This window comes from Dipodomys ordii, unplaced genomic scaffold (assembly GCF_000151885.1).
Source record: "Dipodomys ordii isolate 6190 unplaced genomic scaffold, Dord_2.0 Scaffold242, whole genome shotgun sequence".
NCBI classification, from domain to species: Eukaryota; Metazoa; Chordata; class Mammalia; order Rodentia; family Heteromyidae; genus Dipodomys; species Dipodomys ordii.
Genome location: NW_012267458.1, coordinates 355,342 through 378,622, shown reverse-complemented (window position 1 = coordinate 378,622; position 23,281 = coordinate 355,342). Strand labels below are relative to the sequence as shown.

Sequence of the window (23,281 nt, the reverse complement as noted above, 5' to 3'; positions counted from 1 at the left end):
TTCACAGGTAGAGCAGACACCTCTGCACCTCCATTATTTCCACTTTCCCATGGTCCTTTGTCTTCACTTCTATTTTCACCCTACTGCCTCTATGTATCTAGCTTTGGGCAAGATAGGAAGAAGGTTAAATGAAGAGTCCACTAGCAGCCCCCAACTCTCTTCATTCTAACTTAGGGACCAATAAGAAAACACTTTTACCCAGTGGTACTGGTGGCTCATGTCTTTAATCCAGCTACTCAAGAGTCTGACATCTGAGCATCATGGTTTGAAGCAAGCCTAGGCAGGAAAACTCTGTGAGACTCTAATCTCCAATAAACTACCAAAAAGCCAGAAGTGGAGTTGTGGCTCAAGTGTAGAGTACTACCCTTAAGCACGAAGCACAAACGCTCAAGGGCAGCACTCAGGCCTTGAGTTCAGGCCCACATGCAAAAAAAAAAAAAAAGAAGAAAGAAAATACGTCTTTGTTTTTGATTTTTTAATAGTTAGGGTTGGGATTTGATGGGAATAGAATATCAGCCATTCTGATCAGCTGGGTGATGCGCTTCTTTCTCATCTGTGGGGACAAGAGAATAGATTCTGTTTTCAGCAAATGGGAAGAGGAGAACATGGGCACACTCACTCCCTCCCCTTCCAGGGAGAGTCTGCCTCAAATCAAATCCAGCCACTGCCTCCACAGCATTTGATGCTTTCCACCTCCAGGACATGACTCTGGGTGTATTTATTTGTCTTCTCCATCAAGCTCAATTGTAGTTCCTCATGATTCTCAGCGACCTATAGGGCAGATGATGATTTTAACTGACCCTGGCACAATCAATATAAATTTGAAGCAAATAACAGCTTTATCAAAATTAAAATTGTCACTTAGCAAAGAGGAACCATGTTACTCCCTAGTTGAGAGCATCTATCATCTTCTGCTGTCAGTGGTAGGAAACCTTGTTTTCCTGACAGTGGATTTTTCTGGTCAGCCCTTCTGCCTTGGGGTCCCGCCCACCAGAAGGAACTTCCTTCCTTTCCCCCCAAGAACCCTGAGGAGCAAGGGAGGAAAGGACCCAGCTCTGTTGTTTCAGGGTTGAAACAGTCAACTCATATGCATTTGTGAATGTAACTTGGAAGACCATTTAATTACATGTGGAGTGTTTGTGTTGGGCGTCGGTGGGGGGGGGGAGATTGGGTCTATCTGGTTTGACTTTTGTATGTTGTTTTGTGTTAAGCTATAAACCTCCTTAAAACTGAAGTCTCTTGCTGGTCAGCTTCACCCCAGGAGAAAGACTAATGAATAAAGTTGTTTCTTGAGTCTGTAGCTTTGTTATCCTCCTCTGTTCCTGGAAGCTCCATCAGTGACCCTTGGCCTTAGCCTACCCCAACATTCTTGGACTTATAAGCCATTGAGTTTGGTTTTTGGGTGAGGAGGGGGGGGCTGTCTGGTTTTTCTTTTCCTTACCTTTACCTTGAGACCCCTGAAGGCAATACAAATTTATCATCATCACCCGATGCCAGGCTCTGTCTCAGGTATTTTCCTTCAAATGAGATATCAGTTCCTGTTGCCTTTCCTCTTCCTCCTCTAACTTTTCCTTCTGTTCTTCCTCCTTTTCCTCCTACTCCTCCTTCTTTCCAAGAAAAAGGAAGTGTTAGCTTAGGTCACTTGGAAAGAGTGGGACGCGCATCAGGGATGGTCTTTTCTGTTTGTTAACAGATCCAAGCAGAATATAACTTTCCACTGTCTTTGATGCTGGCAAGACAAGGCTGTGGAATAAGCATTCTACCATTCCACCCCCACCAAAAACATTCTCAAATTCTGGAGCTTCCCCAGATACCAAACTTTGAATCCTGAGCTAAAGACACAGTTCTTGGGCATGCTCAGTGCCCCTCCTCTCTTCATCATCTTTTATCATCTCTTTGCCTCTCTTTCATAGGAATCTATCCAAACCCAATGTTTCTCCAGCCTTCCTTCAACCTTCATCTGATACTCTGAGATGTTTCCTCATCACTGGGGTCCACTAAACAGATCTCCAGATTCCTCCCCAGTTGGACTCTCTAGTTGACATGTGTGTGTATTTTGACATCTGATCCTTTTTCTGTTACCAGGACTGACTCCTGCTTTAGCCTTGATCATTCAGCACTCCACCTTCTGTAACTTGCAAGTTTTCACCAATTCTTCATTTTTTCCCTCTTCTGTAACCCTAGATATTCATTTCTGTTTCTATTTAGCCTTCTTATAAGTTCAAGCTAACAGAGCAATCCTTTGCTCTTAAACCTTTCACAAGCTCATGCGGACACTCATTCAGTTAGTCCTTCCTTTGTGCCTAACACTATGTTTGCTATAGTCTGTAAGGAAAGGCAAATCAGCCCAACATGAAAGACAACTTGTCTGCCTGGTTTTCAATCCTCTCTCTAATATGATCAGGGCTTCCCATCCTTCTAGCAGTGCTGGAAATACTCACATCCCCTTTACTATAGACCTCTGCCCTGTTAAACATGCACCTGACACCACTGAACATGAGAGCTTAATGGCTTTTAGCCCTCCTACCAGATTCTGTGACTTTAGGCTCGGTATATAATATTGGTGCTCCAGCTTTATAGTCTTTGAATGGTAATAATAATAATATTAATAATCTCATTGTCATGTACTGAGCAGCCATTTTAGGGGAGCAAAGCCAATGGTCAAAAAGCAAAGACTGAGTCCCAGGGCATGTGTCTCAGTCCTGGTCTGTCCCTTTGGAGCACTGCAGTCTTAACATCTGCTTGTACCATCATCCACATTCACACATGTTTTGGCATCTTCCTCCTCTGAAAATGAGGCAAAGGAGGCCAGGAATTATGAAATGGGAACAGAAAGCGAAAACATTTGAGTCAGAGTTTAAGCATATGGTAATATGATTACCTTTTGAACCATTTCTATTCTTGCATGTCTGAGTATTATGCCCACATTTTACTAATGGAGAAGCCCAGTCCCCTGCCAGTGGCCACCCCATCAGCTGAGAGAGTCAAATTTCCATGCTGAAGACTCTGGCTTTGGAAAGAAATGGCTAGTAACTACGATTCTATGCCCCTATATTTCAGGATTAGTGTAAGACTGTGGTTAAATGGCAACATTTAGCATAATTGAAAACTACAATGCAGTATGAATAGGTAGGATGTTACCAGCTATCATGTCCTAAGTTATAACAAAGGAAATAACTATTTTTCCCCTTTCTCTTGGGCTGAATCTTCTCTGCTATACTAGTAATTATATCACATTCCAATCACATTATAAAATGTATACAGGTTGGGAAGGTGGCTCAGGTAGAGTGCTTACCTAGCATGCATGAGGACCTGGGTTCAATTCTTCAGCAACACATAAGCATAAAAGCCAGAAGTGGCACTATGGCTCAAGTGGTAGAGCGCTAGCCTTGAGCTGAAGAGCTGAGGGACAGCACCCAGGCCCAGACTTCAGGCCCCACAACTGACCCCCCCCCAAAAAACGTAGACAACCGTTTCTCATATAAATATATGTCACCTTGTGAGATGCTCAATTCTGTGTTATGAAATCTACTTTAGAACGTAGAAGAGCAAAAAGTCAAATGTCTTGCAATGTCACAAATATAAATGAAAAGATCTCTAACCTATGTCTGAAGTCACAAACGCTGCCCTGTGCTTTATTCTGATGAAGCCATTTGTTCAAGAGATTGAAACGAATTCCTATAGGAAAGTTAGCTATTATAAATGCATGTATACAAATCTTTGTGTAGAATAGCATAACTGCTTGAACTGACATTCTTCTCATTTTCTTTTTGAAGATTGTGATTGCAAGTCTCATGTGCAGTTATGACAAAAGTGATTGGATGGAACTCTCCAGAAAGGCTGAGGTATATTTATTTTAATATCATATTTATTTATTCTATTTCTCCTATTTTTATTACTTTTAAATAAAGAGCTGCCATGAAAAAATAATACAATAGGAGTAAAATTGAATTGAAAATGTAAGTTAAAACATTGCTATTATAATTTGTTTACCCTGTGTTTTCATTAAAATGATGGAAATGTAAATTTAAAAGGAATTTATTCTATAAAAGTGGTCCCTGGGATTTCATACTACCTACAAATCCGTTATTCTCTGAATCCATATACTCCCTATTTGCATATTAAGCAAACTATATATTATGATGGATGCCATGATAAAATTTAATTCTACCTTTGAGAGTCTAACTTGATCTTACCTTGCCTTTAGGCAAAATAGTTTGACAGTAAGAGAAGAAATTTTGAATATAAAACTCTTGAATATTTAAAATATAAAAGGTTCATTTAATACTGTTCTAGTTTGAATACAGACATGCATAAAATGGTAGGACAGAATGCTTCTGAATGGAACACTAGCCAGCAGGTTTTCCATAATATAAATTACATCTTGCACAAATGCAAAACAACTAACCATGAGCCTCAAATTTGTATTTCAAATAGGAAAATACATCCTTAAAATTGTACAGACATGTCCATCATTCTGTCATGAAACCTAGGCTAGATACTCTTAGCTGGAATTTCTTGAAAAACTCTCAGCAATACAGAAGGACCAACTCTAACAAGACCTTTGAGATAATTGACTCCACATTTCACAATATTGTAACACGCTATCATGTTCAGAAATTGTTGATCGTCCATTTTATTTGGATATTGGTTAACTGTGGGAGGAAAAATTACTTCTGGGACTTGGGGCAGGGGGGAAAATTACACATGATCTGTAATTGGCTTGGTGATCTCCTGTGCTGGGTCCATTTTATACATGTATTTACCTAATTGACCATGAAATCTTCTACAGAGCCCGTGCTTGGCATGAGCTTTGCCAATTTTAAGCTGACTATGATGAATGACTTTATCACACTGCATGCTTCCCTGCCTTTCTGCAAGAATAATATACATTCAAAACAATTTTCTTCAGTAATCAGCATTAATTTTTAAATAGGTAAATTTATTTACAAAAACCAAAAGCATTAAATTGTAAACATACTATGTAATATAAACTTATTTTTCATATGCCATATCTTCCTTTAATTGCAGTTTTATTTACTATCACCTTCTCAATACTCTATAGCAAAATAAATAGGAAAGAAAGAATAAAAGGAGGTAGGAAAGAATTGGGGAGGGAGGGAGAAAGGAAAGATGGAAGGAAGGAAGGAAGGAAGGAAGGAAGGAAGGAAGGAAGGAAGGAAGGAAGGAAGGAAGGAAGGAAGGAAGGAAGGAAGGAAAGATGCTGAGACACTTCTCCACAAGACAGCAATTTACTTATGAGGAAGATCTAGCTTGTAAATGATGTCAATTAAAAACTGAAAACTCACTGGGTGCCAGTTACTCATGCCTGTAACCCTAGCTACTCAGGAGGCTGAGATCTGAGGATTTCCATTCAAAGACAGCCAGGGCAGGAAGTCCATGAGACTCTTATCTCCAATAAACCACTAGAAAACCAGAAGTGGTGCTGTGGCTCAAGTGGTAGAGTGATCACCTTGAGCTGAAGAGCTGAGGGACAGCTTCCAGGCCCAGAGTTCAATCCCCACCAACTGACAAAAAATAAACAAGCAAAAAAAAAACAAACAAAACCCCAAACTAAAAACTCCTTCCCAATAATCTTAAACCTGAAGTATTAGATGAAGGAAATATCCCCAGGTCTTCCTAATCCTCGTGTGAAAAGTACCCAATAACATTTTTTGTAGAGTCCTTATCTTGTTCTGTTTTTATAAACACATCTTTCAAGCACATATAAGAATTTTTTTTAACAATGCAAGACACCACATTAAAACAAATCATCAAAAATGTGTTCCAGCCAAAGTTGCTATGCTACACACTACACACACACACACACACACACATACACACACACACACACACACACACACACACACATCTTCAGGGTTTGTTGATGATAATAAGATTAAAGAATTCAGATAGGACACCTGCCCACTGTGTGCCAATTATTTTAGGTTTATAGAAAGTGACTTGATGTGGAGTGTATAATTTTAAGTCATAAAGTCCCTCTCCATATGGTAGGTTAATTTTTGAATTGGACAATAGGGAGTTGAAGAAATCTGCCATCAGCTTTTTACTTCTATATTTGAACCCAGGTAAGACATATGTGTTACAGAAGCATGAATATAGCTGCATATGATCAATAATAAACTGAAAAATTCTGTAAGAAAAAAATTTGTGGAAGGGAAGGTATCTATTTATCTGTTTAGCCAGAGTCTACCATATTGTTGTACTATTTTCAGTAGATGTCTAAGATTACGTGAATAATTTTTAATGAACTTAGGTACATTTTTAAAATACATATTTACTTTGAATAAATGTTGTTTGTAAAAGCAACAATATGCCCATGCTATCTTGTTTTACTTTATTTTTCCTGTCTTTTCTCCCTCCTTCTCCCTTTCCCTCTTCCTCTCTCTCTCTCCCTCTCCTCCCCTTCTCTACCCTTCCCCCCGTGTGTGTGTGTGTGTGTGTGTGTGTGTATGTGTGTGTGTTGAATTTAGGGCCTCGAGATCTTCCTTAGCATTTTTGGTCACTCTATCACTTTGGCCCACACCTCCAATTCTGGCTTTTTCCTAGTTAAATAGTCTCATAGATTTAGCTACCCTGCCTGGCTTTGAACCAGGATGAACAAAGCTTCAACCTCCTGAATAGCTAAAATTAGAGGCAAGAGCCACCTGCACCCAGAAACCATTTTCCTTACCATACTCATATTCTTGAGGAAGATTTGTTTTATTTCCTGAAAGTAAAATCACATTGAACCATAATTTTTATTCAAGCCTTAGCATGCACACAGTTGAAATGCTTTATACTTTATGCACTATGGCTTCATTGTCATATCTTTGATGACTGTGATAAAGAGCAGTGTATGGAAGTTCCCACAGTTCTATGAAACTTTTGGTAAAAATCAGTAGCATGAGTAGGCTCTGCACAAATGTCTTGATCCATACATTTGACCATGAACTCTCCAGCTTCACTGAGACATTGGTAGACTATTCTGCAAAAGGCATGATTTATGAAACATATAGTATGTGTAAATTTCGACATGTCAAACTACTGGCTGTGTCTCAATATGTATTACCACTTTCACACATTTGTATCTCCAATAGCATCTCTCCTTCCATCAATCCAAAATATTTCCATGTTTTCTAAGATCCAAACTTGACCTGAGCCCAGTCCTGATTTCCCCAATGTTCCCTTGGGCATATTCTCTCCATTGTGGCTCTCATTGCCATTAGCTCTTCTTACTGTGCTGATGATTGAACCCAGAGCATTGTATGCATGTTAAGCAGGCATTCTACCTCTCAGCTGTATCCCCACCCTACCTTCCTTCACTCTTCAAATATCTTCAGAACTGGAAAGTTACTGTCATTGCCTGGGCTGAAAATATTCTCTCTTCCTGAGTTCTCTCTCTAAGGAGATGAAACGATTGTGTTCCACAGATATCTTCAGTGACCGGTTCACCATAAGGTTCATGAATCTTAAACATCTTGTTTTCACATGTGTCTCCCCAGCCCCTGTTCTTATTGTCACAGATATTAATGTCATTACAGAGAAGTTTCAAAATCAGTGGCAGGGACCTGATGGGGAATTGATTAGTTGAATCACCAAAGGAAGGTTTCTAGAGAGGCTGGGACATCAAATACAGGTGACTCCACTCTTCCTCACAAAGTCAAATGTAAAATGCCCAGAAGCCAGGTTCTCCTTGCCAGGTAGACAGGAGCATACCCAGGGTAGAATGAGTCAAAAGAGAAGGAGATATCAACTGGAGAAGAGAAACAATAATTAGTTTTGACTCCAGTCAGTTCTATGTGCCATATCCAGAAAGTTTTGTGTCTCAAAGACCTCCTTTCTCCAGTTTTGAATAAAGACTAGATGAAGAGTTAGAAAGTACAGCTTAAAGCCAGGTGCTGATGGCTAATACCTGTATTCCTAGCTACTCAGGAGGGTAAGAGCTGAGGATTACCGTTCAAAGCCAGCCCAGGCAAAGAAAATCATTATTCTAGCTAACCAGCAAAAGGCCAGAATAGCAGGCATATGACACAGGTGGTAGCCTGCAAGTGCAGCCCTGAGTTTAAACTCAGTGTTGGTGTACACACACACACACACACACACACACACACACACACACACACAATGCTACTTAGAAAGTCATCTTGGAAAGGGAAGAAAAGGAGAAAGGGAAGAGAAAGAAGAATTTGGTTCATACATTGTACCAGGCTGTGTTCTTGTTACCACAAAGTCTTTGAAACTTTTTATAAATTAATTTAGAGAATTTTAGAAGCTGTATCACTGAAACAATTCTAAGGTTTATCTAGGATACTTTTCATGTTCTTGTCTTTTCTTGTCTGAGGTATAAATAGTATCAGACAATGTGAGATGGATTGACTCCTTTAAGATCAAGGCAGATAATGGGCAGATCAGAGGTTTCAGTTGTATGGATGAATGGATAATTAGATAAATATGTGGCAGAGAGATATTGATTGAGAGATGATAGATAGATAGATTTATATAGTACAAACTTCATTCTATGCATTGTCAAAAGTCACTTATATGTTCTTGTAGCCCTGCCAACCCTTATGGGTTAGTATCATTGTTTTCCACTTTTTTGAGATGAAGGAATGAAGGAAAAGCAGTTAAATAGTTCACTCAAGTTCACACGGCATGTATATGGTAAAAAATAGAATTCAAACCTATGAACTCTGGCTGTAGAGTAGACACATACATAGACCCTACTTTTTGTGGATAGCTGGATAATAATTAGAAAATGTGAGAAATTAGAAACCAAATGTTTCCTGACATTGCCTTCACAGGATTATTTTGCAGTCATTTAGGTGAGGCAGAGTGAATGTGGGACTAAGTAAATTAAAAGGCTTGTGACTAACATGAGTCAGAGTGAAGGCCCAGTTTCAGATAACTTACCATTCCATGCTCATTCAGCAGTTAAGCCTTTTGGATGGTTATAGTTGCTAGGAAAAGGAATTAACTGCCTTTTAAGGTGATGTGCATCCTGTGACCAGAAGATTCAACGAGGAAGCATGGCCTCTTTCTCTGAATGTGGCCTTCACCTGTAGTCTTTTGAAGATCTAGCTGTATGGTTCAAAGGTGCATTTGGTTAGTAGGTGTTGAGATGTGTGTATAATAAGACTTTGTATTAGACAAGTACTAACTCATACTAAATGTCTACTGGACAAGTACTAACTTGCTTCAAGTTTCAAAGCCATAAAGACATCAAGCTGTTCTCCCCCCCTCCTCCTTCCCCCCTGACAGAAGGTAACAACTCCATCTATGTAATAAATGGTTTCTAATAAGTGATAATAGAGCACAGGCTCTAGAGTCAAAATGTTTGGGATCCAATTCCTAGATGCTATTATAATCTTTTGAAGGCTGGGTTAATCACTTGAACTTTTTATTCTTTGGTTTATCAAATATTAAATGGAAATAATGATAGACCCTTCCCATTGGAGTTACTTTGAGGATAAAATAAGTTCAAATATACCAACAGTCTAGAAATGTATCCTAATATAATATTAATACCTTATTGATATCAACCATTATTATCTATCTAGTTAATTGAAATTTTGCAATGGACTATTCATAATGTAAGTGTGTATATGAGTGTCACCTAAAATTTACTGAACCCAAAATGATATCAATTAGCTATTATTTGCTACATTGCAGGTAAATAAAGAAGTCTAAAGAAAATATCTCAACTTTGGTGGGGGGGGAGGAGGATTAGGTGGAGGGGTGGGGGGAGAATGGGAAAGGATGGGAAGAGGAAACAAAGGAGGAGGCTACAATGCTTGATAAGAAATGTACTCATTATCTTGCCCATGTAATTGTAACCCCTCTGTACAGTATTTTTACAATAAAAAAAGACAAAATATCTGAAGTAACTAGGAAAAATGGAATATTTTGTATAATTGCAATATAGACTTAAGTGGATAGTTCCCACATGGCATGAATTTTGAGATAGGATATATTATCTGCAGTTTTCATTTGAACAGCTGCAGACAAGAAAAATTAATTGATTCACCTAAAGCCTTCTTGTTGGAAGGTATAGAACTCAGAGTTCAACAGGCTGAGTTTTATCTATGTTAACTACCAAGCCAATGGGGAAGAAAGTATGATTTACAGTTACTTTTAGTAACATGAAGCAATACCAAAATTGCATTTGGGTAGCAAAATCAAAAACAAGAAAACATAATGAGTCCATTTTAAAAAACGTACTGAATGATGGAGTAGGCTTCATAAATAGAAGAAAACACACATTCACTAACGAGTAAAGATGGGCAAGAAAGTACACAGAAAAATCACAAATGAGTTCTTAAAATTCATAAAGCAGGGAATAAGAGGCTAAAACATTAAACAATTAAACAGAAAAGTGATCTGATACCATTAGGAAGTAGCATGTGGTGTGTGTGCATGTGCACATGTATACAAAGCTCTGAACTCAGAGTTTTGCACTTGCTTAGCTGATACTCTACTATTTGAGCCATGTCTTTAGCCTGACTTATTGTTTTTCATTTTGGAGATGGGCCTGTAGGAATTTTCTTCCTTGATTCTCTGGATTTGAGTCTCTTGGGCATCTAGGATTACAAATGTGAGCCACCAGTGCCCAGCTAAATAGTAAACCTAAGTAGACATGAGGTAATAGACATGATATATTACTGAAAATTATTCAAGCTTCTAGCTGGTCTTATTTAAAAAGAACTTGTAGTATTGCAAAATTACACAAAGGGAGATAAAGAATATAAAATTTCAATTATTTATCCAAGAACCCTCAATTTATTGTATTAAAATTTTTAAGTATTTTGTTCAATCTTAGTTCTTTTAACAGAAGAATTTCCAAGAATTTTAAGTCTATGAGTATTCCCAACTACTTTGTCCATTGTGATAGAAGTCATGTATATCTTAAGCAATTAATAATTTAAATAAGAAGATTTTCTATTGACTTATTAAAGCCAGACAAAACTATCAATAATTCATGCTTCCAACCATGATCTGTGTTTAAATATGATAAAATTGGTTTTATGCTAAAAAACATTTTTAAATTTTAGTCATTCATTTAGCTACCCTACTTTTTCTTTGCACATTCTCGGTCTTTGTATCTAATTCCCCAGTATTTCTATAAAAATGAAAGTTATTAAGGAATGGATAAAGGGGATGTCTGGCAGAAAAACTCTTTACTGACTTAATAACCAAGATTATCACCTCACATCCTATGTTTGAGATCTATCTATGAGATTGCTATTCTTGTAATAAAAAAATGATAAGAGTTCATGATACTAAATATCAAGCTTATAGAGAGCAGCCAATCACACGCTTCCCTCATTCAGTAACTGTTTTCTTGTCGTGGTGCCGGTTGTACACTGTTTAATTTGAGAAAATTTGAATACAGTCTAGAAGACAGCCATGAATAGAAGTGGATAGTTTAAATTTGACAAACGTGACTTGTTACCAATGGTGGGAACATACTGGCATTGGAATGAAGCTTTGCCTTCTCTTTCATTTTTCTCTCCAAATTTCAAAGGCTTCTGGAGCAGATGCCCTGGAGTTAAATTTATCGTGTCCACACGGGATGGGAGAAAGAGGAATGGGCCTGGCTTGTGGACAGGTAAGGATCTAAACAGTGTGTATGTGTGTATGTATGGGCATCAGTGTGACCTAACAGGTCCTGACATTGATGGTTAAGATCCACACCTTAGACAAGGAGATCCATGGATCACATGACTGCCTTGAAATGTCCAGGTCTACATTGTTTCAATATTTAGTGCCTAAAGAGTGGAAAATGAGGAGAGCTGGAATTACAGTAACTGTTTAGTTTTATCGAGGAAAATATCACATTATGTGCTTGACAGGAAGTAATATCATAACAAATAGTTTTTAAAAGCGCTGAAGCAGAATTAGCTGATTTCAGATGCAATGTTCTTTATTCATTCCTGATGTTGAGCCAGTTTCCCTGGGGCAATACACTGTACAAAATGCATTGTTTCTGGTGATTTTGTAGTAAATGGGGCACAGCACAAATTGCATTTTACATTTTTTAGCATATGATCATTATTCCCTAACTGCGTTTTAGGGAGTTGCTGAAAGACTTTGATGCTATTTTTATTTTTGGATATAATAAATAAAACTTTCATGCCAAAATATTTTCAAAAACTTAATGAATACAAAGTAAGAAGATTCTTCTACCCCTCTCCTCTTGAAAGAATGAATGGGGGAAATGAGCAGAATGCAAGCAAGAATGCATTGTGCATGCCACAATATAGGAAGGGGTGGGTCTAAAAGGGATGGTGAAGATACAGATGCATTGTCTACATAAATTGCTTTGTTAAATGGCAAAAAACAATTCAATGCGTAGCCTAAAATTTAAGCAAAATGAGGTAAGGGGTGGGTTTGGAGGGGTGGGAGAAAACGTTGAAAGGGGTGATGTTGATCAGGAGGCACTGTTTTTATAAACTGCTCTGCTGAATGGCAACTCCTTGGTACAACTACTTAAAGAAAACATATATATATATATATAAATTGAAAAACTGTGAGAAAATATGGTAATATATAGAAAATGCTCCAAAGTTAATATACCTGCTAAAAAACTGAGTGTTTTGCATCTAGTTTCACTATAAAGCCCAAGGGATAACAGTGTAAATAGAATAAATTGGGGTGTTGTCATTTCTGACTGGTTTCCCAGTACTGGGAAGATTACTTTCATGTCCACTTCTGGTTCAGAGTCATGTTTATAGTAGGTGCACAACTTCCCCCCCCACACACACACTTTTTCTCAAGTCATTGAATTGATATAAATCAAACTCAGAGGCCTTTAATTTGGGAGGAGAAAAATAATCTGCTTATTCAAATGAACATGAATTGCTATTTTCAAAATTTGCATTCAAAGAGGTTTTTAAAAGACTTGGTAAATATTTAATTAGCATTCAGAATAGATTTGTGACTAAAGAAGAAATCATTCATGGGTAGCAGCAGGAGAGAAGAGACTAGTCAAATATTTTTTAAGTACATCCACTTGCTTTTAAGCTTCTACTCACAAAAAATTACCCAGAGGTCATAGAAGGTGGTAAATGGACTTCACAACTCCTCCTGGCCTGGTCTGGGAAAAAAAAACATTGTATCTATCACAGGATGAGGTAACAGTGTATCTGTATCACAGGATGAGGTAATACTGTATTCAGAAATGTAACATGATTTAAGAGGAGATTCTCAAGGAGAACACCTTGAATAGATTTGAGTTAAAACACTCTTCATCTCAGGAAAGGCATCCCTTTGCCCATTTCTTTGAATCTCAGCACCCAGATACTATTAAATTATATTAATTAAAGAATCACCATCACAAAAATAACAGCAGCAGCTCAGGTGAGTATAAGTCTGTAGTCTCGTTTATTTTAAGGAAGGATACATTCTAATAGCCCTTGCTAAAAATATGACAATTATTTTGAAAATGTTGCAAAGGTTACACTTGAGTTTGATTTATTTATTTATTTGGAATAGGCTTTTTGCTGTATAAACTCATCTGAGCCTATCCAGCTGTGAAATGTCTGAAGGTGCATCTTCTCCAAGAGTTATTTAGCTACATAAAATTTTTTCCTGGACTGTGGATGAATGAGAATGCTAAATGAAGAGAGAAAGAGAGGGGGGAGGAGAAAAAGAAAAGAAAAGAAAAAATGTAGTCAGATATTTTTAAGAATCCTAAAACTGCTGGAAAACCTATTCCCAAGAATAATACATCTTGGCCAAAGGAAACAAGAATGTTTCCATTTCACTTAATAGTTATAATCTCTAAAACAGGAACCAACTTCTTCTTCCAAACAAATTAAAATTTTTCCCTATGAACAATATGCTTTTATAAATTATATAATTGAAAACTAAAGCTAGCTTGGGGTGGGAGGTGTGGAGGAAACTGTGGTAAATCAGCCCATGTTGGATGCTTCACGTCCACATCCTTCCTAAGTTCCAAAGTCTACAACATTTGCAAGCTGATCTGATGGAAATCCTTACCCAGTGTTGGGGAACAAAAGAGCAATTCCAAATCCACTTGCATCTCTTTTCTGTGTGCCAAGCACAGAGTTGTTGGACTTGTCAGATCTAAATGTTTGCATGAAAGAGACATGGCCTGGGTTTCAGGGCTAGAATGTTTACCTGTTTAAAGCCAGACACTGGTAGCTCACACTTGTAATATATCTACTCAGGAGGCCGAGGTTTGAATGACAGCCTGTGTACAGCTCAGGCAAAAAAAAAAGTCCTCTAGACTCCAGCAAAATGCTGGCAAGAGGACTGGCTCAAGACATAGAACACCAGCATTGAGCAAGGAACTCCAGTGAGCCAAATGTTCCACCTTCAAAACTCCCTTCCCCTCTCCCCCCAAAAAAGAAAGAAAAACAAATTTATTTAACAGACATTTTCAGGTACAGCACATTTTTTCCTATCCAAGCAATTGTGCTTTTCTCCTCTATCTCAGGATTTCTCACGAATATTTTAATAAGTGAAGAAGTTCATCCATGACAGTTTGTGTACCTAGGAGATTCTGCCTGTTTATAACCACATCAATCATATATAATTAATTTTGTATAAAATAGTTGACCAAAAAATCTTGAAATTGTGAACAGCAAAAAACACAGTAGATACTGTAGACACTATATTTGCTTACCATATTTGGAGACAGAAATCTCAAGCTGACCTTGATAATTTGAATTGTGTATTTTGTGCAAAATGAACTGTCTTCTAAAACCTTTAAAAGGAAGGGGAGCTGTGGCTCAAGCAGAACAGCACTAGACTTAAGCAAAAAAAAAAAACAAAATGAAAGAGTTGGTCCTGAGCTCAAGGCCAGTACTGGCATACACACAAAAATTTAAATCAGTAAGTCAATCCATCAGTCAATCGATCAATCAATGTTTTGCAGTGCTATGTGTAAAGGAAATCTCTTAGGAAATCACTCTTTTCTTCCTTCTACTAACCATATATAGCACCTTGAACAAACCATTTCTTCTTTGAAAGCTTATGTCTATGTCTAAATATAGGGTTCAAATGAATTTATCCCTAAATCTTCAAACTTTAATATTCTATGAATGTAAACATTAGAGAGAGCAGGCTAATAAGTCATTTCTAATCTAAGGAAATTAATAATTCATATTATGTTGTTAATTTTAAAATCACTTTAACATTTCCCTAGTCTGTATGACACCTCTGGTTTACAGGTCTCTGCTACCTATGAAGAATGTGTTGGAAGATCTCCAAGGCATGACAAAAACCAAGGCCAGTACCAAGGCCTGGAGATACACATCCTAATAATAAAATTTCATTGATAAATTAGGCACAGGAAGATCAATAGTAATAGCCAAGAAAAAAATCATACAGTAACAACAATATATAATTATAACAGTCATTTAAACCTTATGACTTCTTTTCTTCTAGAAAATTTCATTGAATGCTTTGAGACCATAGTTGACTATGGGTAATTGAAACCACAGAAAGCACAGATTAGTCAGGTGCCCATAAACCTACCTAGCTACTCAGGTGGCTGAGATCTGAGGAGCCCTATAAGATGCCAGCCCAGCCCAGAGAGAAAAGTTCAGGAGATACTTAACTCAAATTAACTAACAAAAAAGCTGGAAGTGAAGGCATGGCTCAAGTGGTAGAGCACCATCCTTCAGCAACAACAACAAAAAAAGCCAAGCAAGAAGGTAAGATTTTTAGTTCAAACTCCAGTTCTGGCATGTATGTACTACATGAACATACACACACACACACACATAACCCACAGATCAAAAAGAGACTGCTAGTTACTATACAACAGCCATGCTCCTGAGGTTTTCTGCATATCTTATTTTATTTGAATAATGAAGGTTGAATGTACTTCAAGTGCCAAGTAGTTACTTAGCATATGTACAGCCCTAGGTCTGATAACAAGCACCACCAAAATAAGAATAAGAATTAGGGGAAGAAGAAGGAGGAAGAAGTAGTAAACAAAATTTTGTCTGGAGGTTGTGGCCTACACCTGTGTAATCCCACTTACTTAGAAGACTGAATGAAGTCCGAAGATCACAAATCCAAACCCAGCTTCAGCACTGTAGCCGCAAGGAACCATCCCAAGATGAAAATGCTTCCCTCCCCATGCCCACCCCCCACAAAAGAAAAGGACAAATGGAGATCAAAATCCGGCTTTGTAATATTCTTTTGCCTGGAATTCATACAGTTTCAATTGAAATTATCCAGCTAGAAAGCACTTCAGAGGGTACCTGCTTTTCCAATTGCATATACCTTACCAACCAACCATAATTTCCATGCGAAAGGAAGAAGAGTGTAAGTGAAAGAGTTTTAATGCTGGAACACGGAGGCATCGTCTCATTTGAATCTGTGGGACCTAGAATATAAATCTCTGTCTAAGAATTTGGATTTCTTTACCCAATACTCTCAAGAAGCTACCCAAACTGTTTTTCAGCTAGCTATTGGAGGCTTCTCCTAGTTCAGTGACTTGAATACCATCATTGTAGGTGATTACTACAACTATTTCAATAAAGGATCACACATAGAACTATTCCCATAAAGATTCTTTTGGATGAGAGTAGCTTAATGAGAGGGAAGATTGCTCTTGTTTCACGGGTGGAGCAAGCACCTGAATAAAGATGGCAGGCTTTGGCTATTTAACCAGCCCTCCCTCTTCTTACACATCTTCTGCAGAGAATTTCCAGACACGGAAATATTCAGCCAGTCTCTGAATCCATGTTGTCATCAGACAAATATTGTGCTGTTTCCATGATGACTTAGCCAAGCAAAGATGAAAAGGTTTAAAAGCAGATCTTACTACTTTTAAACAACATGGATTCAGAGACTGGGGAATGTGGCTTAGTGGTGGAGTGCTTGCCTAGCACACATGAAGCCCTAGGTTTGATTCCTAAGCACCACAGAAAAAGCCACAAGTGGCACTGTGGCTCAAGTGGTAGAGTGCTAGCCTTGAGCAAAAGAAGCTTAGGGACAGCGCCCAGGTTCTGAGTTCAAGCCCCACGACTGGCCAAAAAAAAAAGAAAAGTAAATCTTAATATGTTTAAGATCTTGAACAATTATTACCCCAGATACATCACCCAAAGCCATACTGTGCTACTTCCCTCCTGATCTGTTTCCTCTGACTGAACTTAACTTGCACAAACTGTATGCTTATTAAAATTTAAAACAACAACAACAAGGGAAAGAGAAGCTTTGTTTCTGATTCATCATGCCAACATTTTTCTCCCTAGGACATTAACCACAGATTATTACTCTTACCCTTGCCAGAGAGCAGACGTCTGTCACTAGGAACAGAATCCAAAATAAAGTGTGAGGACTACATTGGCCCAGATGTGCTAGGATTTCTCCTGGGAAATAAAGCCTTCCTCCAACAGCTGGGCTAACAGACCCTCAGTCTCAGACATAGTACATTGTCCATGTCCACTGCATGGCTTGGATCAGCTCCCTATTAAATGTCCATAGAGGGGACAAACTTTCAAAAAAAGATCTCTTTTGAAGCCAAAACTGGAAAGTCACTCTATTTCCTATACTTCTCAGAGAGCCGAAACCCAGTAACTTGGTAATAGGAGAAGTCTCAGAGGTTAGAGATAGGAAAGCAAGAGTTCCACTGGTGGTAAAACACAATCAACTCAAGCAGGAGCGTTCTTTCTGGCTTCCTTTGGAAGATTGTTGTTGAGTTCCATTTGCCTTGTGGATAATGGTTAGTTATCAAATTAACCATCTTCGTCTTCTGGTATTCAATTCCTCTTGTCACCCCTGTGTACATGCACACGGTAAAATCACCAGGTGTCTGATCATGTTCTCATGAACATGGACCTTGGGCATGTGCAAATTTAGGCTTGTCTTGGAGGCTTAGGATCCACTAGATAAATGTGGGAGGGACTAAGCTGACCTCATTTGGTTTGTCCTCCAATAAGAGCTATTTGTGAATCTGGAAATCATCGCACCTTGAAATAACATAGTCTGAAGAAACGTGACAAAAGGCTGTGTGATGAACACTCTTTAAAAAAATGAGGCTAGGATAACAAGTTCTACAAGAAATGTTCTTATTACCTTACTTATGTAAGTGTAACCCCTCTGTACATCACCTTGACAATAAAAAATAACTAAAATAAAACATTTAAGAAGTAAAAGAATAAAAAATAAAAAGATTAAATCTGATATTACCTATATACATGGATTCTTTTCTCTCTTATTTTCCCTGAAGCATTATAATTTTTGAAGTGCTTTAAGATAAATTATCACTTTAAAAGTTTATAAGTACAAGTGTCTGGATTCAAAAACAAACAGGCGATTTATGCTGTATTATGTTATTCAACTTTTTGTTTGATTTTAAGTCTCAGCCATTTGCATAGATGAGGGTGTTCACACAAGTGGATAACTACAGGAGATCTGTAAGAAACATTTCTGTAACTGCTAATATTTTGCCTAAAGCTGGATCCTTATGAGTTTTTCAATTATAGTTATTAATGGTTGTTAATGATATACAATGATTTTTTTCATTAAAAAGTATACATTTTTAGTATAGGAAATAGCACCATATAAAACTATCAGTTCTGAAAATATTATTGTTCTCCATGGTCATTCACATATATAGTAATAAATAGGGATATTAAGACATTAAATGTATATTTTGAATTTAATCTGGCTTTATTGTGCTTACTACTTGTTCTAATCTAGACATTAGAAGGAAAAACAAAAGTCTAAAACACAAAACAAAAACAGCCTGGCTCCAGTGACTCATACCTGTGATCCTAGCTACTCAGGAGGCTAAGATCTGACTGTGATTCAAATCCAACCCAGGCAGGAAAAGTCCATGAAACTCTTATCTCAAGTTAACCACCAAAAAGCCAGAAGTGGAGTAATAGCACTGTACTTGAGTGAAAAAGCTAAAGGAGGGTACCCTGGCCCTGAGTTCAATACCCAGTACTGGCACTTAACCCAAGCACACTAGTAATTTATAATTAGAAGCCCTAATTAGGTATTCATTATTTCTATATAGGTAGTAGATAGAAGATAAAGTAAAATACAGTAGACAGTATTTTTGTGGTGATATCAATGAAAATATAGTTATCATGATACAAATACATCATAATGATAAACTCATAAAAGCCATTTTTTGTGTAAAATGCTCTTATGGAAATTGTGTGCTCAGCTCTGCTTGTGTTCTAGGCATAGTGCTGAGTAGTTTTACTGATTGAATCACAATTACTCCCAAGTGCTAAGGAGGCAAGAATATCCTCCACATTAAAAAACAAGTAAAAACAAAAAAACCCCCACACAAACAGGAAGTGATGACTCAAGTTTGTAATCCAGTTACTCAGGAGGCTGAGATCTTAGGATCATGGTTTGAAGTCAGACTGAGCAGGAAAGTGCATGAGACTCTTATCTCTGATTAATCACTAAAAGCCAGAAGTAGAGCTGTGGCCCAAGTGGCAGACTGCTAGTCTTGAACAAAAAAAAGCTCAAAGACAGCCCCCAGGGCCCTGAGTTCAAGCTCCACGACGTGACCAAGAAAAGAAAAAGAAAAAAGAAAGGAAAGGAAAGAGACTATGTGACTTACTTCCTATTAAATCACTAGAGATTTAACAGGATTTGGCGTTTTGCAAACAAATTTTTAGACAGTAAGAATGGAATGGCTGAATGAGTAAGCCAATGATTGGATTAATCCTTCCAAACAAAGCTCTTTAACTCCATCCTGAACAGGACTGTGTTATGATTATGACTTCACAAAGCAGGTCCCATCTGTTATAAACTGGGAATTTTGCATTTCAAATCATTTTTCTTCCCTCTAGGACCAGATTCAGTAGTTTGCTGCTGTTGTTATTGTTGTTTTCCTTATCTTTTCCTCAACTATTTTGAGTTTCATGTTTGTGATTTCTCTAGTATGCTTCTCAAGTCCAGCTTAAATATGTCAGTCCAAATTGCATACACTGAGGTGTACATATTATTCAAAAGTCTCTGTGTATTAGACAGAAGTGTAACTCCTTTTTAGATATTTTAACATTGGAACTCAGTAATCAGTTACGTTTAAAAAGAGTCTTTTTGGAGAGAATGAAGAATGCAAGACACCAAAATGAGAGACTGTGGCTCCTTCTCTAAAATCTATTATCCTTTATCAAGAATTATATCCTGGGAAGGTTATTCCCAGATGACTCCAGCTCCCTCTCAAGTAGAAAAACAGCTCTGGTTCACATAAGCCTTTCATAGACCCTCATGTTTTGAGAACCGACTGAGAGCTGACCAGCCTTGGACCCAAGGGCTGAATCACCTGATCCTTCCAGCGACTCTCTGATTAATTAACTGGTACAGCTCTATTTCACAGATAGGGGGATAAATATAGGCATAACATTTGGGCCAGGGATAGAGAGCAAATGAATAGTAGCATCAGATTTCAAGCCTGGCTGGCAGGCTCAGGAGTGTGTTTTCCTGAGCTTCTCAAAAAAAAAAAAAAAAAAAAGAATGTTCCAGAAGTGGTGCCTGGCCTTCCCAACCACACAGATCCTTGACACACATCTCTGTATGACAACAGTGCGGCTGGACTGGTAGCAGCCATGCAATCCCTTCTACCCAGTCTTAGAGCCTGGCTCACTGGTAGGGTGCTTGTCTTGCAATTGTGTATCCCTAGGTTTGATTATCAGTAGTGGAAAATAAAGTAAAAATTAAAAATGAACAAAATGAAATCTCCTCTATGGAAGTACTATTGCCTGCGAAGAGCACTTTCCTGGAAATGTCAGAGACAGACAGAGAGACAGACAGACAGGCAGACAGACAGATAGATAGATGTGATTTGATTGGCCTTTATTTGTATGTGATTTTAATATATTCTACTTTGGAACTCATTGCTAAAGAAAACCTCAAACATTTAAAAACAAATTTCTAGACCCAAGTAAAAGAGATTGCAGTTGTCCAGTTATTGATGTTAATTGTTGCGCTCCCAGTCTACTTGGATGTGCCTTATTGGTTGTCCACCTTCGACACCCCATGTCCCAATGAAGGTGGCCTTAGGAAACAATCCTGAGCAATAGTAATTGTTCAGGAAAACCTTGAAGACCTGTGAGCCTTCCTAGGAGAGAGTTCCCCCTTTTTACAAGAGGTGGGAAGCAGCAGGAAGGACGTTGAACCCCACCCAGCCCTGGAAGCCACTCCCCAAGCCACTGCTGCACAAAGGGCGGATCATTAAGCCATCCACTGGTAGGCAGAGTTTTCCTATAGCCATCGCCCTTTATGGCAGCCTGGCTACGAGTGGCCATAATAAACTATGCACTTCTCAGCACGCCTGTGACACAGCACAGGAGCAGCTGCAGGGCTGGTACAGACTCCATTATTTGAAATGTTTTGTTTCTTTTCCTCACAAGATTCCATGCTGCTCTTTTTCTGTCATCTGATTCCTTTTTGGCTCCCCCTCCCCCTCCCCACCACCATCTATTGTTTTGAGGGTTGTGTATGTGACAGTTCTTTTCTGCTGCTGGTTTTGTCCTTTCTGTGTTACCTTCCTGGTCCTCCCCTTCTCCCCCTTCCTTGATCTTGTGTGTTCTCCTTTTCTGTCTTGCAGGCCCTTGGCCTCTGTTCTCTTCCCACCTTATTTGTCTCACAGAATACAGAGAAACAACTTCTCTTTTTGTCCGCATTCTTGTGGTGTGGCAGATTTGTCATTTTCCCCTTGGGAATAGGTGCCCTTCTTTAGCTGTATGTACCACCATTCATTTCCCTTCCAAGAACTGCAAGCGCATGTCCCAGGGCATGCCCAGTTCCGATGGTAACGAGGAGCAAATCGAAGCAACCTGGACAATCAGCTGTTGAGAACAGCTCAGACCTATTTCTTCTCTATACCTCCATCCATTCATCTCCCAGACTCTGGAAGTTGGCGTGACTAATTTCAGATCATTCCGTAGTTTAATTTTTTTTGTCTCTGAAAGTACTGTCTATGCCCAAGTGGCCATGTTTTGATGCCATTCTTTGCAAATCCAGCTCTCTCCTCATTCTTCCTTTGTTTTTGAACCCAAGACTGCAGAGGGAAAGACAGGTCCAGTAGGTGGAGCAGGTTTAGTAGATGCAGCATCCATCGAATGCTATAACTCACAAATGATTAGCTGAGCGACTGTCACAAGGCAGACATCAGGCAGGTGTCAGGACACTGGCTTTGTTCTATCCTTTTAAATCCTTGAGCTGATCATTTCTGCCATGCCCAGTTTCTTTCTTTTTGCTGTGGACCCATCGTTTTGCCATTTTCTTCTCTCTCCTCCACATTTACTTCTTATGCCCTCTGACTCTAGAGCTCCTTCGTTTTATTTAGAGCCAATAAAGAAGGTCTTCTATATTTTATTTCAGTTTTAAATATTTTTTACATCTGATTCAATGCATCACCTTAGAAAGCATTGAACCTGCTTGGTAGTAAACACCCAAAATGGGCCAAGTTCTTTGACCCCATTTTTACATTACAATTGAAGCATCAGCAACCACCACAGAAAACCCAGTAAGCTCAGCTCCCTTGTGATTATAGATTTTTGTGATATTCCCAGGAGCTGAATTTAGGTAAATTGACAAGTGCATTGACTAAATATCAGTGTGCCACACAAAAATATAAAATTGAACTCTTCCTTTCACAGTATTTGCCTACACACACACACACACACACACACACCTGCTTGCTTTTTTAAAATTTTGCCTCCTTCACACACACACACACACACACACACACACACACACACACACACACCTGCTTGCTTTTTTTAAATTTTGCCTCCTTAATTTTCTCTTTTTTGTCCATGTGAATGTCTTTTTAGTCATCCTGGTCTCTGTCTCTGTGATCTCCCTCTTCCATTGGATTTCTAGGTTATCATGTTGTTTTAGCTGTTACTTTTATCTTTTTGTACTTATTATAATTATTAACACATTATTCATACCTGGGCACTTGTGGCTCACCACCTGTAATCCTAGCTACTGAGAATCACAGTTCAAAACCAGTTTGGGCAGAAAAGTCCATGACACGTTTACCTCCAATTAACCTCCAAAAAAGCTGGAAGTGGGGTTATAGCTCAGGTGGCCGAACACCAGTCTTGAGAAAGCACCCAGGTGTTGACTTCAAGCACAATTACTGATCCCCCCCACACACACACCATATTAATTACATGAATTAAGGGATTTCCCTGTGAGTTTTCCAGACATGCCATATTCAGTGCTTTGATCACACTCACCCCCTTTACTATAGCTGCAATTTTAATCAAAGTTATGTGAGTTAAAAACAAGTTCACTATTTCCTCCAAGACTACAATGT

The 23,281-nt window shown here is 38.4% G+C and overlaps 1 protein-coding gene across 2 annotated transcripts in view; it reads left to right on the top strand.

Moving 5' to 3' along the window:
- The window catches only part of Dpyd (dihydropyrimidine dehydrogenase), a 693,666-nt gene that overhangs the window by 453,903 nt on the left and 216,482 nt on the right, over positions 1 to 23,281 (top strand). For both annotated transcript variants that reach the window (XM_013036036.1, XM_013036037.1), the window contains exons 15-16: positions 3,777 to 3,845; positions 11,525 to 11,608. In XM_013036036.1, coding sequence (XP_012891490.1) covers positions 3,777 to 3,845; positions 11,525 to 11,608 — 153 coding nt within the window. The remainder of the gene's footprint in view (positions 1 to 3,776; positions 3,846 to 11,524; positions 11,609 to 23,281) is intronic.